This window comes from Lutra lutra, chromosome 6, assembly GCF_902655055.1.
Source record: "Lutra lutra chromosome 6, mLutLut1.2, whole genome shotgun sequence".
In the NCBI taxonomy this organism is placed as follows: domain Eukaryota; kingdom Metazoa; phylum Chordata; class Mammalia; order Carnivora; family Mustelidae; genus Lutra; species Lutra lutra.
Genome location: NC_062283.1, coordinates 99,939,556 through 99,953,937, shown reverse-complemented (window position 1 = coordinate 99,953,937; position 14,382 = coordinate 99,939,556). Strand labels below are relative to the sequence as shown.

Here is a 14,382-nt window from a genome sequence, read left to right as displayed (position 1 = left end):
AGGGTGCGCAGCCCAAATCGCCACCCAACGTGAGCCAATTCTAAAGAGTTTTTTGCCCAAATTGACATGGATTTGGTCAGAAAGCTTGTGAAAATCGGCCAGAAACCCCCGGTGAACTCGCTTCCGACTGTCCCGGACTTCAGGGGAGCCTCTAGCACCTGTCCCGTGGTCTCTAGTGGTGGCGGCACGAACCCTGCGAGAAGGTGCTCTAAAACCCATGCGCACATGGACGTGGCCAAACACTCCATCTACTCAGCTCCCTGGTGTTTTGGTCTCAGCGCTGGCAGATCGGGCCTCCCATGACCCTAGGACCTAGCCAGAACCCTAGGTTGTGTACTCAGGCTTCCGTCCCCAGGGGCCTCTCCCCCAAGCTCTCCAGATTGGGGACCCCAGACCCACACCTCATGAGTCCACCTGCCACCCAGATGGAAACTGCCATTGTAGCTGCACAGAACTCTCAGACTAGGAGAAACCTGCATGCCTCCCTGAGGCCACCCCAACTTCAGACGGTCCTCCGGTCATCAACCCAGAGCCTGACACACCCCATGATGCCTGTCCTTAACTTTGCCCCCCTGAGGATCCTGCCTCAGTGCCACAGATTGGGTCTGCCATGCCCCTAGCCTCTAACCCTAACTCTAAGTTTGGTTTTTAGGCTTCTGTCCCAAGAGTTCTGGTCCCCAAGCCCTCCAGACTGGGGACCCCTGAGCCACAAATTAGGACTCCTCCTGCACCCGGGAGGATACTTGGCTGTTTTGAGCCGCACAAAACCCTCAGTGCGGGAGAAATCAGCATGTCCCCCGGAGGCCAGCCCCACCTTCAATGCCCCACCGGGCTGCCAACATGGAGCCTGAGGCTTGGCCTGAGCCCCTCCCTCAACTCTAGCCCTGGAAAGCCCCCCTCAGCTGTGGCCCTCAGGGGAATTGAGTGGGTCTGGCCTGAGTTCCCAGATGGTGGCAACATGCACATAGCGAGAAAGCACTCTAAACAGCAGGCACCAGCGCGGCCTGAATCACCACACAATGCTGGCCAATTCTCATGAGCTTTCTGCCCAAATCAATATTGTCCTGAGTGGTCACTGTCCGACCCCTGTGAGAAAGCGCTAGAAAAGCCAGGGCACAGGTGGCCAAACCCTCCCTCTACTCAGCCCCCTGGGGTTTCGTTCTCAGAGCTGGCAGATCAGGCCTACTATGACCCTAGGCCCTATTCCAAACCCTGGGTTGGGTTTTCAGGCTTCTGTCCCCAGGGGCCTGTTCCCCAAGCCCTCCAGATTCAGGACCCTGGAGCCACACCCCAGGAGTCCACTTGCCACCAAGATGGAAACTGTGCCTTTTGGAGCTTTGCAGAACTCTTCCGGGCCGGAGAAACCTGCATGACCCCCTGAGGACACCCCAACCTTCTGGAGCCCCCCAGCTACAAGCCCACAGCCTGACACACTGTCTGACCCCACCTCAACTCAGCACCCCAGGGAACCCGCCTCAGCACTGGCAGATCGGGCCTGCCATGCCCTTAGCTCAGCTCACCTCAGGGACCCCTGTCAGCTCTAGGCAGACCTGGAGGTCCCAACTGCCGCAAAGCTCTGGGATGCCCCCTCCTTCTTCCAAATTTACACTGGCCCAAGTCTTTCATGAGAAAGGGAAAAGGCTACCTCCTGAATCTTAACACCTCCTTTCCTCTTCTGTCCTATTTCTCTCCACTTACCTTTGTACCTGGGCAAACTGTAAGGAACATAGAAATGGAACATGTACCTGCTCTGAGATCTGAGTCTTTCATGGCAGCTTTCTGAGGACTCCTTATGCAGTAAGAAACTAGTGTATCCTACCACAGTGTGTTTGAAAATGATCATAGACAGAATAGGAGAGCGAAATCGCTCCATTTTACCTCACTCTTCATGAACCAGAACACGGTCTTCTTCTTTTCTTCATTGATTTCAATTCAAATTCGTTTCCGTGCAGTGGTAATTCCTTTGCTTCAGGGATAGGATTTCACCATTCCTCACCTTTATAGGACACCCAGAGCTCATCACAAGTGCCCTCCCTAATAGCCATCACCCATTTAACCCTCCCCCCACCACACACTCGGGCCCTCTAGCAACCCTCGGTTTGTGCTCTAACGTACACTAAAAATGACCCAGATATAAATTTTATGTGGTTTGGCCATATTTACTTTTTTTTTTTTTTTTTTTTAATTTTAAATGCCATTTGTCTTCCTCGGGCTGAAGGTCCAGTGCGGCTCAGCGGTAAGATTCTGCTTATAAATAGAAGAGCAGCACTGAGAAGACTGGAAGAATCATTGCGCAGTTTCTCCTGGATGGATGGACCTGCCAAGATGCAGAGACATAAACACCTGCAGAGCCCTGGCACGGCCCCAGGAAGCGCCCTCCGCCTCCCCGCCCGCGGGTTGTTCAGAAACCGCCCCCGACTCGGGGTAGCGATGGAGCCCACGGCCGCCACCAAGTTCACCGGGCGCTTGCCGCTCCTGTTTCTACTGCTGCGGCTGCTGCGCGGGATCACCGCGGCGCAGTTCGGGTTGGTCGTGGCCGTGACGCCCAGGGAGCAGAGAAAGGTGAGTCCCGGGGCCTTGGGAACCTTGTCGCCAGCTAGGACCGCCGTCCCCTCTCCTCACCCCCAAGCAAGTCCCCTCCTCAGGCTCCTTTCCCGCTCCTCGGAGTCCGCCGGGACTTTGTCGCCCCGTGGAACGGAACTGAGGGGACCTGGGCGACCATGAACTGCCAGGCTCTGGGAGCACGGAGCCAGGGGGAGGGGAACGAGGCCGCAGCGGGGAACCTGCGGTCGGCCCCAGCCTCCGCCTGCCCCTCGGTGAACCGGTACCCAGCCCCGGAGCCCTGGGCTATGTGCTGGACAGGGCAGTCGCGCAGGGCCTGGACCCCAGGCAACCCCGCGACTCTGAAGCTGACGCAACTTCTCCACGAATCACTAACCCCACTGCTGTTCACCATTACACTTCCGGGCATCCTTGGGCAAAGGTTCAAGGCTTAAGCAACGCCGCGCTCCTTCACCAGCCACATCCCAGCACCACCCAGCTCAGGGTGGGCGGCTCTGATGCTCCATGACCACAGACCTCCTCCCTCCAGGTCCCTGGACCACACCTGCCTCTTGGGGCTGTGATTTTCCCTAACTCAACTGTCCTTCCCTCCTTCTATCACAAGATGGTGTCTGTACCTAACATTCCAATGTTAGGATGTGACAAAGGGCACAGAACATTTTCCTACAGTATCTGTGTCATAGGGTCGTGTGGCCCAAGGAGCAGGTCCAGCCACACATTCATTCACATATTGTCTCCGGCTGCTTCCCTGCTAAGGCCACAGACTCGAGCAATTACAACACAGACCTAGGCAATATTAATATATTCAGAGAATCTTTTCACCAGGCCCACATTTCAGTGAAAATAGGATAGGGTTCACACCCCTGTGTCCTTACAGAGGTTTTAGGGTTGATGCTCAACTCTCATTTCATCCAGTGTAGGGCGCTGTTTTTAACATTGTGTTTGGAGAAAAGTGTAGACAGTGTGAGAATGTTGTACTTGAATGTCTCTGCCATCCAGCCCCCAACCCGCAAATGATTCAACTATAAACAGTTTTCACTCCTGTAACAAATATGGGGAATGGAAAAGAACCACTATGTGGGTACCTGAGCTAATTGAGTCACTGTGAGCAGGACCTGGCGCAGGTGACTTCTTGTTCTCTGTAACACCAGCTGACCTGCACTATTTCAATGACAGAGGCCCCAATGACACTAGGATCCCTGAGAGCAATGTCAACTCACACACTACGTCCACTGACAATGTCTGCATGGTCTCTGCTCCCCAGTGTCTACCCAGCCCTGGGAATGACCATATGACCCTTTGCAGAAGGCCAGCAGGAAGCATTGCACTTGCTGTTGACCTGAAGGGTCCTTTCTGATGGATAGCTTGCTTCTGCTTCTTCCTTCAGGATTCCAGCACTGAGAAGGGGCTCAGGTCTGGAACGCAGGCAAAGGATCCAGAGTCTGTTTGCTTTCAGACTCCTTCTCGTCCATTCTGGGGCTCGGTCTTTGTTTTCATTGTTCAAATCCAGCAACGTCTAGGTTGACTGTTTTTGCCTCCAGGATCACCGTGTTCTGTGAGCCCAAGGGATGGAGAGTTTTCTGTGGGACAGGCCTGGTTGGCATTCCAACCTCTAGGATCATTTCAGTCTTTTGCTGTGTCCCCGATTCAGACGGTTGGGCGTCTGCACCTCAAATCTCCTATTTCGTTCTCTTCACCCCATTGTTACTGGGCACCTGTTTCTGTAACACCACCTCCTTCAGCCAAGGTTGGCCATCAGACAGATGTCACCAAGCTTCTTGACAACGCTGGTGCCCTTCTTGCAGTGCAGTCTTGATATAAAGAGTCCTCCAGACCTCTCTATGAGCATAGTTGGAAGACATGTTGTTAGTTTTGTGTTTGGCATTTCTTGCTATATCTGTTCTGTCAAAGGCTGAGTGATGCTGGGTATCAGTCTCATAGACACAGGGGATATTTCAATGGCTGTGTGGCTTCCTGCCAGGCAGAAGCATCCTGATTCTATCCCAACAAGGGAAGAGTGCCAGCCACTACTACTGGGGGGAGGGACTATGCAGGGACAGTCTTTGTTCTGCCAGCTCAGCCCTACAAGGATGCGATTGCTGTCACCTGGATGGCAGAGGGGTGCCTGCTGCTCTTTTTTTTCTAGCCCCAACCTCCACCTGTGTTTTCCCTTCGCAGATGCTCTCTCCCTTTCCTACAATTTCTCCATCACATCTCAAGCCGGGCCTGGACAATCGTGGTGTGAGATTCAAGTCCAGGTCAATGGAAACAAGTTTCTTTCCTATGACTGTCAGACCAAGGAGTTCAAACCCATTGGTCCTTGGGGGATGAAGCTGAAGGACACAGCATTTTGGCAGAAACAGGAGGAAACTGTGAAACTCCTGGTGGAAGAGCTCAGAAAGAAACTGCTGGACATCAAAGCAGAGATTTTCACTAAGAGCGGTGAGTCTGAAGGCCCAGGGTAGAAGGAGAACAGTTTGTTGGGGCTGGGGAGCTATTGTGTTCACATAAAACTTCCAAGTGGGTCCCACACACGGGGTCCAGCAGCTAGGGTAGACCAGGAGGCCAGAGCAGGACCAGGAGGGCTGGGAGTGAGCTGAGGAGAGCACAGTGGGTGGGACAAAGGATTGGTCAGGACCAAAGGCTGACTTGTACCCCCGCTGGGGGTGGGTGCAGTTTCTCTCACTATGCAGGGCAGGCTCATGTGTGAGCGTGGGGCCGATGGACATGCCAGAGAATCCTGGCAGCTTGACTTCAATGAGCAGATAACACTGCTCTTTGAACTGGAGAACAGAAAGTGGACAGTGGATCATTCTGGAGGCCAACAGGTTAAGGATATGTTGGATGGTGACAGAGAGTTGACCGAGCCCCTCATGAAGATCACAAACGGAGACTGTCAGAGCTGGCTTCAGCAAGTGTGGGAGCACTGGGATGAAACGCAGGAGACCACAGGTAATGCAGAAGACTGGATGGAGTGCTGGTTCTCTTGAGATGAGCTCCACCTGCCCCACAGTATGGTGTGTGTGTGTGTGTGTGTGTGTGTGTGTGTGTGTGTGTCTGAGGGAGAGAGAGAGAGAAATTGATCCATCCATGGCGAATTCTTCCTGGCAGTATAATGGCCATGGGAATGTTCTAGCATCCTTCCTTTCCCTTCTCACCTCCTGGATTTTTTTCCTCACTGCACACACTTTGTGCTCAGGTATTTCTTGGATTTCTTGCTGCCCCAAACAGGGAAACATCAATCTGTTTCCAGAAATGGTGTTCTTACTGATCCCTTTTCTGAGAATCATTGTCTTTTCCATGTCACCTGGTATATTGATGGGAATCCTTCAGTGCCACCTAGACTGTCACTTTCACCATCCTTGTCCTGCATCACCTACTGGCTGTCACAGCAGGAGTGACTGCTTACATTGCAAACCCTGCTTCCCCTTTTTGCCAGAGGAGCCCCTATGGGACAGGGCGCATCCCCTCCCTCCCTCTTGACATCAGGACTGGTCACAGCAACTGCCACAAGGACTGTGATAGACACCATCTGCCTGGTAGGATGGACCTGGGCCAGCAGGAGCTGAGCTAGCTCAGGTTGGGGTCTGGACGGGGGCTCTGATCCTTGCGTTTTCATTTCAGTGCCACCAACCACGCGGCAAGACATGGCCCAGACCAGGAACATCTGGATCTTCATCATGAGCTCCATCATCGCCAGCCTCATCGTCCTCATCATAATTTGCATAATCATCATCAAAAATCAACACTCTGTGTAGAACTTCTTCAGAAGGACAGGTAGTGAGAGCAGATTGAGAGGGAAGGGAGGAACAGATGGCCTGGTGTGAGCACAAGGAACAGTGAATTCCCAGCTTCACCCTTGCCCACTCTGAACCTTCTCACAGGGCAGGGGGACCAGATGAATGAGATCTCATACCACGTGCTGGCAACAACTTGGGCAAGCTTGGCCCTGAGGTCTGATATGGCCTCACTCACTGTTAAGGCCACTGGGAAAGGGGAGGGTCCCACACCACTGCTTAAGGCCTGTCAGTGTTAAAGAGATTGAGGGAAGTCAGGCCTGGCTCTGACCCGGTTCTCCATTGGAGAGAGTCAAATTGGGCCCAGGGTGGGTGGTGTGGGGACAGCAGGGACACACAGCATGGGCCGTACTCCCCTTTGAGAGAGAGCAGCATGGCGGCTCCATGAGACGTCTCAAGGAGAAGGGGACCCCATCCCAGCAGTTACAAGGACAGGGAGCCAGGGTCTAATCCCAGGTAGAGGGAGTGGGAAGGCTTCTGCAGACCAATTCAAAAGGCTAGACAGTAGTGCTGTGTTCCCCTAGAACATGGCTTGTGTCTTTGCATGTAAGGCAACAAGTGCCCCGTAGAGACCGTGCCTGACAGGAATAGAAAGAGGCCAGTTCTCCGTGCAACTGTGGGAATCCTGGCTGAGACTAGTGCCGTCCCAGCAGCTAGCTTCCTGCAGACCTCAGATCCTGAGCCACTGAGCAGCCCCTGATTTGGGCAGGGCTGACCTGGGAGATGGGCAACTGAGCTCCCAGCTGAGCCAGACCAAGAATGGATGGGATGGGGGGATGGGGGAAGGGATCATCAGGCTAAGAGCTCTTTGTGCTGCTCACCAGGAAGCTGGGAGGGAAGGGAAAAGAAGGACCTTTGCCCACAGTGTTCCCCAAGATTAGAGGTGTCCAGTGCAGGCCCCTGTCTTCTGTCAGATCCCCCAGCAGATCCTTCTGACCTGCCATGAGAGGGAGCATAGGAACCCGAGTCACGTGAGCACGTTGGTTTCTTACTCGCTTTGGTCCTGAGCCCAGACCATTGGAAACAGGGTCTGGGGCTGACTCCGTGATTTGGTTCAGTAGGGAGGAGGTTTGTAAAGGTGGCTGGGCCCAGGGCTATGGTCATGGTGGGGGGAAATGCATGCCCCTGGGTGAGAACTGGGCTCTGGTGTGGGGAGTGCTGGTGAAGGGCAGCCCCAGGACAAGAGACCCAGGATTTCCTCAGCCACGGAGACAAACATCTGTTCTTTTCTTAGGCTGCCAAGGCTACCAAGAAGCCCCTGAGAGTGGGACCAGTTCAGCGACTCTGCCTCTGGGCCAGCTGCCTTTGAATGAGCTGCTGTTCATCATTAGACCACCAGCATTTTCACATTTACAAATCTAGAGACCTCAGTCCAACCAGGTGCAGGACAGGGAATTTCCCATGTCCCTTCTTGCATTTGGTGGCTCTCCTGTTCAGCACTTCCCCTTGGCATATTCTATGCCATTTTCTGTCAGTGCTAAGTGATGGATTCTTGCACTGAAATGTTTAAGCACTTGACTGAGGAATCTCATCTTCCATCTTGTCCTTTGGTTGTGCAATATTGGATTCTTCTATGTAAGGGGACCGTGTCTTTGCAGACAGTATCACCAAAAAGATATTGTTTGAAGCTATAGAACTTCAGAGATATTTTCTGTGTCCTCATTGACTTTTTAAAAATCTTTTTTTAACAATTTTATTAAGTATATTTTACATTCCTTAAAATCAACCCATTAACTTCATTGACTTTTATTTTTTTAAAAGATTTTATTTATTTATTTGACAGACAGAGATCACAAGCAGGCAGAGAGGCAGGCAGAGAGAGAGGGAAGCAGACTCCCTGCCTAGCAGAGAGCCCGATGCAGGGCCCAATCCCAGGACCCTGAGATCATGACCTGAGCCAAAGGCAGAGGCTTAACCCACTGAGCCATCCAGGTGCCCCCTTCATTGACTTTTAAATGGGATATTTTATAATGTGATTATTTCCCAGGGTGTGGGTGGCTCAGTTGGTGGGGCATCTGATTTCAGCTCAGGACTTGATCTTAGGGTCCTGGGTAGGATTCCTGCATCTGGTTGCCTGCTTAGCAGGGAATCTCTTTTCTCCCTCTCTGTGCTCCAGCCTTTGCAGCCTCTCCCTCCTGTCCCTCATCAGCATGGTCACCCCAGGCCTTTCTAGAGAGGAGAGCAGCTAAGGACTGGAATTAGGAGGTGTGCATCCTTAATCTCTAGAGACCCCGACCCTCACTTTGGTGAAGGAGATGGCAGGCACCTGAGTCAGCTCTTTGGAAATTAGATCACCCTCTAAGCCTTCTGCGGACAGTGTGTTCCCAATGATTTTTCTGCCTGAAACTCATGACTGTTAAGGGATTTCCCACAAAACCTCCCTGGCCCATTTCACCTCCTGAAATCTCTTCCTCTCCAAAACCTTCAGGTTCTCACCATCAGCCTCCAGGCTTTCTGTTCTAGAACCTTCCTTCTGGATCACTCGGGCCAACAGCCTGTGTCCTGTGAAAGCTGGGCACAAATATCGCCTGCTGTTAAGTCTTCCTCACCCACCTATTTTGGTCAGACTTCTCCAGAAAATGGAACTAGTGTGACATGTAGACGGGCAGAGAGATAATGAGAGATTTACTCATGTGCCTATGGAGGCCGTCAACTCCACACCTGCAGTTTTGGCCAGCATCCTGAAGCCCAGGAGACTCAATGGTGCAGAAGGAATCTGAAGGCAGTCTGTGGGAGAATTCCGCATTCTTTGGGAGGTCATTCTTCTTGTTCTTTTCAGGCCTTCCACTGATTTGACAAGGCCAAGCAATGTCCCGAGGTACATTCTCCTTTACTTGAAGGTCACCAATTTAAATGTCAATTTTATCCAAAATATTCTCCAAGTGGACAGGCAAAATTAACCATTCCACATCCTCAGGCTAAATGAATCATCCTCTCTTCCCTTCTGTGGGGCCTCGCAACTGAGTGCAGAGTAATATCAAACCAGGTACTCACTTCAGCAACACATATACTAAAACTGAAACAATAGAGAGAAGGTTAGCATAGCCCCTGGGCAAGAATGACGCATAAATTCATGAAGAGTTCCATATTTTGGGGTCGTTGCTGCCACTTTAGTACCTTGTTCTCCCATTCATCTATTCTTCTCTGGACAGAAGGGGAAGATGGGGAAACTCACCTCAAAAAAAAAGAACAAGTACTGACTGCCAGGGATCTAATCAGCATGGACATTAGTAAGATGTCGGAACTAGAATTCAGAATAACGATTATAAAGATACTAGCTGGACTTGAAAAAAGCACAGAAGACACTAGCGAATCCCCCACTGGAGAAATAAAAGAACTAAAATCTAATCAAAGGGGAAGGGAGCAAAAAATAAAATAAGGGAAATCAGAGAGGGAGATAAACCATAAGAGACTCTTAATCATAGGAGACTGAGGGTTGCTGGAGGGGATGGTGGGGGGGGATGGGGTAACTGGGGAGTGGGCATTAGGGAGGGCACGTGATGTAATGAGAATCAGGTATTATACGCCACTGATGAATCCCTAACTTGCGACTGAAACTAATAATACACTATATGTCAATTAATTGAATTTAAATAAAACGTGAAGAAAAAAGAAAATGACATTAAGTATATGTATAATAGGGTGCCTGGGTGGCTCAGTTATTAAGCAGCTGTCTTTAGCTCAGATCATGATCCCAGGGTACTAAGATCTATCCCCAAATCAGGCTGCCTGCTCAGGTGGGAAGCCTGCTTCTCCCTCTCTCACTCCCCCTACTTGTGTTCCCTCTCTCACTGTGTCTCTCTCTGTCAAATAAATAAAATATTTTAAAAATATACATGTATATATTTTTTATGTATGTATACATATATATAGGTATATATAACATATATACATGTATATTTTTAAAATATATTTATTTATATTTCTATTTATATTTTTACATATATTTATTTTTATATATTTATATTTTAAAAATATATATGTGTGTATATATGTGTGTGTTTATGTATATAAACATATATATAATTTTAAAAAGAAGAATATCTGTTATGTTCTTGCTCCTGAGAAATGGTGCCATAAAGAAGAGTCATATCCTGTCCAGCGGCAGGAGCTTAAGGAAGTGTCTCTGGGGCTCCCCCCTCCCCCCTCAGTTGCTGTAGCTGGGCTGCTCTTTCTCTCGTCAGTCCTCTACTGAGTTTCCCCTTGCCTGCAGCGGGCAGTGTTCAGACCGGAGACAAAGTATGACGAATTTTTATAGTTTTAACTGGGTGTGCCCTCCAGAGTGTCCTGAGTGTGGCGGGTTTTAACTGGGCGTTCTGGAGTCTACTTGTTAAAGGCACCTGATGCTATTCCCACTAGAGCTGAAGCTTACAGCTCTCCGTGGTCAGTAGACTTGGGGCGTGTGGGGGCTGTGCTGGTTCTAGTGGAGGGCCCGTGGCTCTGGTTCTCAGGTGCACTTGCGGTAGGGAAGAAGCACCCGCAGAGCGCAGAGCGCAGGGGGTAGGGCGTGGCGTAAGAGGCTCAGACCTCCACTGTGCTGCCCCCGGAAGTCAGTCCCTGCTGATGGGCAGGGGGGTAGCCCACTTCCTCCTCCGAGAGAGGGAAGGTTGCACCTGCTGCTGTCTAGGAAGCCCTCACAGAAAGTGAACAATCTCCTCTCACGTGTCCCAGGCAACCCTCAGATCCCTGCCTTCACCCTGTCTGTGTCCAGGCCATCTGCCACCCCGCCCCCACTCTACCCGCTCTCCCCCTCGATGCAGTACACCTGTGCTCTATACCAGGCACACTGGCTGTGTTCCAAATCTACAAACTTTAGGAACGTGGTGTGGCCAGGACCCCTACTGATCCTTTGGGGGAAGGTCTCCTATGCTGGGACTGATGAAGCTTTCGCCCAGAGAGGAAGCCACACCAAGGCAAAGGAGCTTGGAGTTTGGAAAAGTGCAGCCAAAAGCCAGCCTCAAGGTTAGCGGCGGCCCTCAGGAGGTGTCTCTGCCGCTCTAAGGGGCTGGGGGCGGGAACACGATGGTGCCCACTGGCTCTTCTGTACCCTCAGAGTCAAGGCCACCTCTCCCAGATGCTCCCTAAGAAGCAAGAACCCTCTTTCCCAGTGCGTCCCAGGGAAACTTCAGATCACACTCTCAGCTCCCAGGCTATCCACAGGACTACTGCTATGCCTGCCAGACTCCACACCAGCCACACTGCAGACTTCTAAAACTCCAGTCTTTGAGTTCTGTTGGTTGTTGTCAAAACTATCATCAACCCATCTCGTTTTCCCAGTCAATGGCTTTGAGGAAGTGTTTGCCTTGTGGGATCCCCTGTGCGCTCCTCTCTCCCTCTGTCTTTCTCTCCATCACTTCTCTCCATGACCAGGGCTACAGCCCCTGCAGTACCCTTCTCCCCCAAATCACAGCTCCGCAACTCCTACTTCCATGATGACATGGCCTCTTTTCTCCCTCTCATTGTGTAGTTTGTTCTGTTCATCCTCAGATCACTGTCTTGGGTGTTCAGAATGATATGATGTTTATCTAGCTGTGTTCAAGGGATGAGGGAAGCCTTGCGTGCTCCTACTACTCTACCACCTTAGCTCTCCTCTCTAATCTCGTTTTATTTAAAGGACTTGAGGTTGTGTCACAAAAGAGAGAAAGAATCCCCGAGGTTCTCTAATGTCATATATTTTTTTAAACAAGGAACAGAATCACTGACAAGTATCTCACTTTCACTACCAAAGGAGAAGTTGCGCAATATTCTCTTCATACAAAATTCTTGTTTTAGCAGTTAGAAGGCAAACTGTTGGGATTCCAGCAGTTAGCACCAACAGAAAATAGCATTAATGTTATGAAAGAGTGCAAAGGTGGATTATCATGACCAAGAATGAAGGCAATGAAATGTTCCATCTCCCCCATAATCATGGTGATCTGGAGGATTCTTCCTTTGCTCTAGGGATCAAAGCTCCCGTTGGTTAAGGTGAACAGCAGATGGTGGAAAGACCACCCCCCAGGAGGGACAGTGGATGCAGGAGAGCACATCCCAGGGGCTCCTTGTAGAAACCTCAGCCTCTAAAAGAGAGACAGGAGCTTGGCTGAGGAAATCCTGGGTCAGTCCTACTGCCCCCCAAACCCTTCCCCAGTCACTCCCTGTCTCAAAGACCTGTCCTCACTGATGGCCCAGCATCCCCTCCCCCCTACAGCTCCCCAACCCCTGGGTCCAGAACCTGAACACACTCTTCCCTCATTAGTACAACAGAGTCAGCTCCAGGCCCCCTACCAAAAAGTGGGGCTCAAGACTAAAACCAGGGGGGGGGGGGGAGTCTGGATGGCTCAGTCCTTGAGCGTCTGCCTTCTCCTCAGGTCATGATTCCAGGGTCCTGGGATCGAGCCCTGCATCGCATAGGGCTCCCCCCAGTGGGAAGTCTGCTTCTCCCTCTCCCACTCCCCCTGCTTGTGTTCCCTCTTTTGCTGTGCCTCTGTCAAATAAATAAATAAAATCTTAAAAAAAAAAAAAAGACTAAAACCAGGAATGAATCATCTGTTCCCTTTAATTAGATCTTGACCCACCCTTTGGATCAGAAGCCATAAAGGAAGGGCTGGGAGCCCTACCCAAAGAAAGGGACCTGAATCCTGGTTTCTGGATCTTTGGGGAAACTTTTAGACACGAATCTGTTTTCCCTTGTTTTCAGCCTTTCCTCATCTTGGTAGCTGAATGCAAGATCTGAGTGTGACTGTCCCTGTCCTGCCACACCCTTTCCTGGTCCAGTCAGGTGACAGCATCCCATTCCAACAGCAACTCAATGCCCCCTCCCTCCTGAGGGACCTCTGCTCAAGCAGGGACAGTTCAACTGGCTGGGGCTCTGGGCTCTGCAGGAGGCTAGCTGCCAGATGAGATCACCAGGGCTGAGCCAGGATTCCCAGGTATCCCAGGGGAGCTCTGGCCTTCAAATCTCATCCTGCAGAGTCTCTCCCATGGGCCCTCTGTCTTACCTGCCACCACCCAAGGAGAGTTGTGTGTTCTGCCTCCTTGAGGGAGAGCTGAGCATGCTACCTGTGGGGGGTCCTGGGCTTTGCCCCATCCCAGGAGCACATGGCTTTTATACCAGTGTTACTGGACCTAGCAACTTGGAGAAGCTCAATGATCATTACATTTTTTTTTTTATTTGAGAGAGAGAAGGAGAGAATGATGGGGTAGGGGTGAGGGGGGTGCAATGGGGGCGGGGGAGCAGGCTGAACCCTGAGCACTGAGCAGGAGGCAGGCAGAGGCCACGAGGGTAGACTTGCCTCTCAGCATCCCGGGATCCTCACCTGAGCAGAAGGCAGATACTTACTGGACTGAGCCACCCAGGTGCCCCAATAATGGCTTCTAATAAAAAAAAATCAGATTTTCTCATACCAGTCAGTAAACAAGATACCATATTTATTAAGCAACTAATTGACCTGAATTATGTAAAAGTGAAGAGGAATTGGCTTCCAATTTTAGGCTAAATTTGATAAGTAAAAGTTTAATGAAAATTTTAAGCAATGTGACATTAAAGATTTGTCATAATAAAAGATGGTTTGTTTTAAGAAATAGTTCTGGCAGGACTTACTTAACCTTAGAATTATATGAATGTATAAAAAGTTTCCTTTTGAGTTTTCTAGATAAGATTCAGTTTCCAATCACTGGCTTTTTCCCCTTCATATGCTCTTGTTATATAATACAATATTTCAAGTTATATAATACAGTATTTATTGTATTATATATAAGTTATATAATATATACAATATACAATATATATTACAATAATATTATAACGATATAACAACATAACAAAATAACAATATATAATATTTAATAATATATAATATATACAATATACAATATATACAAGTTATATAATACAATATTTCAACTTTCAAGTTGAATTTTTAATATATTAAAGTAATAGATATTTGTGTTTTTTAAAAAAGCAACAAACAGGGGCACCTGGGTGGCTCAGTGGGTTAAGGCCTCTGCCTTCAGCTTGTGTCATGATCTTGGGGTCCTGGGATCA

At 50.0% G+C, this 14,382-nt stretch overlaps 1 protein-coding gene and 1 non-coding gene across 2 annotated transcripts; both read left to right on the top strand.

Moving 5' to 3' along the window:
- Positions 1-2,430: 2,430 nt before the first annotated feature.
- Positions 2,431-7,724, top strand: LOC125102907 (UL16-binding protein 3-like). Its single transcript, XM_047734524.1, has 6 exons — positions 2,431-2,538; positions 2,750-2,768; positions 4,741-5,004; positions 5,239-5,514; positions 6,187-6,339; positions 7,594-7,724. The coding sequence occupies exons 1-5, from the start codon at positions 2,431-2,433 to the stop codon at positions 6,318-6,320; spliced, it is 801 nt and encodes a 266-aa protein (XP_047590480.1). The 3' UTR covers positions 6,321-6,339; positions 7,594-7,724.
- Positions 7,725-9,345: 1,621 nt separating this feature from the next.
- LOC125103389 (U6 spliceosomal RNA) lies at positions 9,346-9,452 on the top strand. The gene has a single exon (XR_007128391.1). It is a non-coding gene; the product is annotated as a U6 spliceosomal RNA (small nuclear RNA).
- Positions 9,453-14,382: the final 4,930 nt, after the last annotated feature.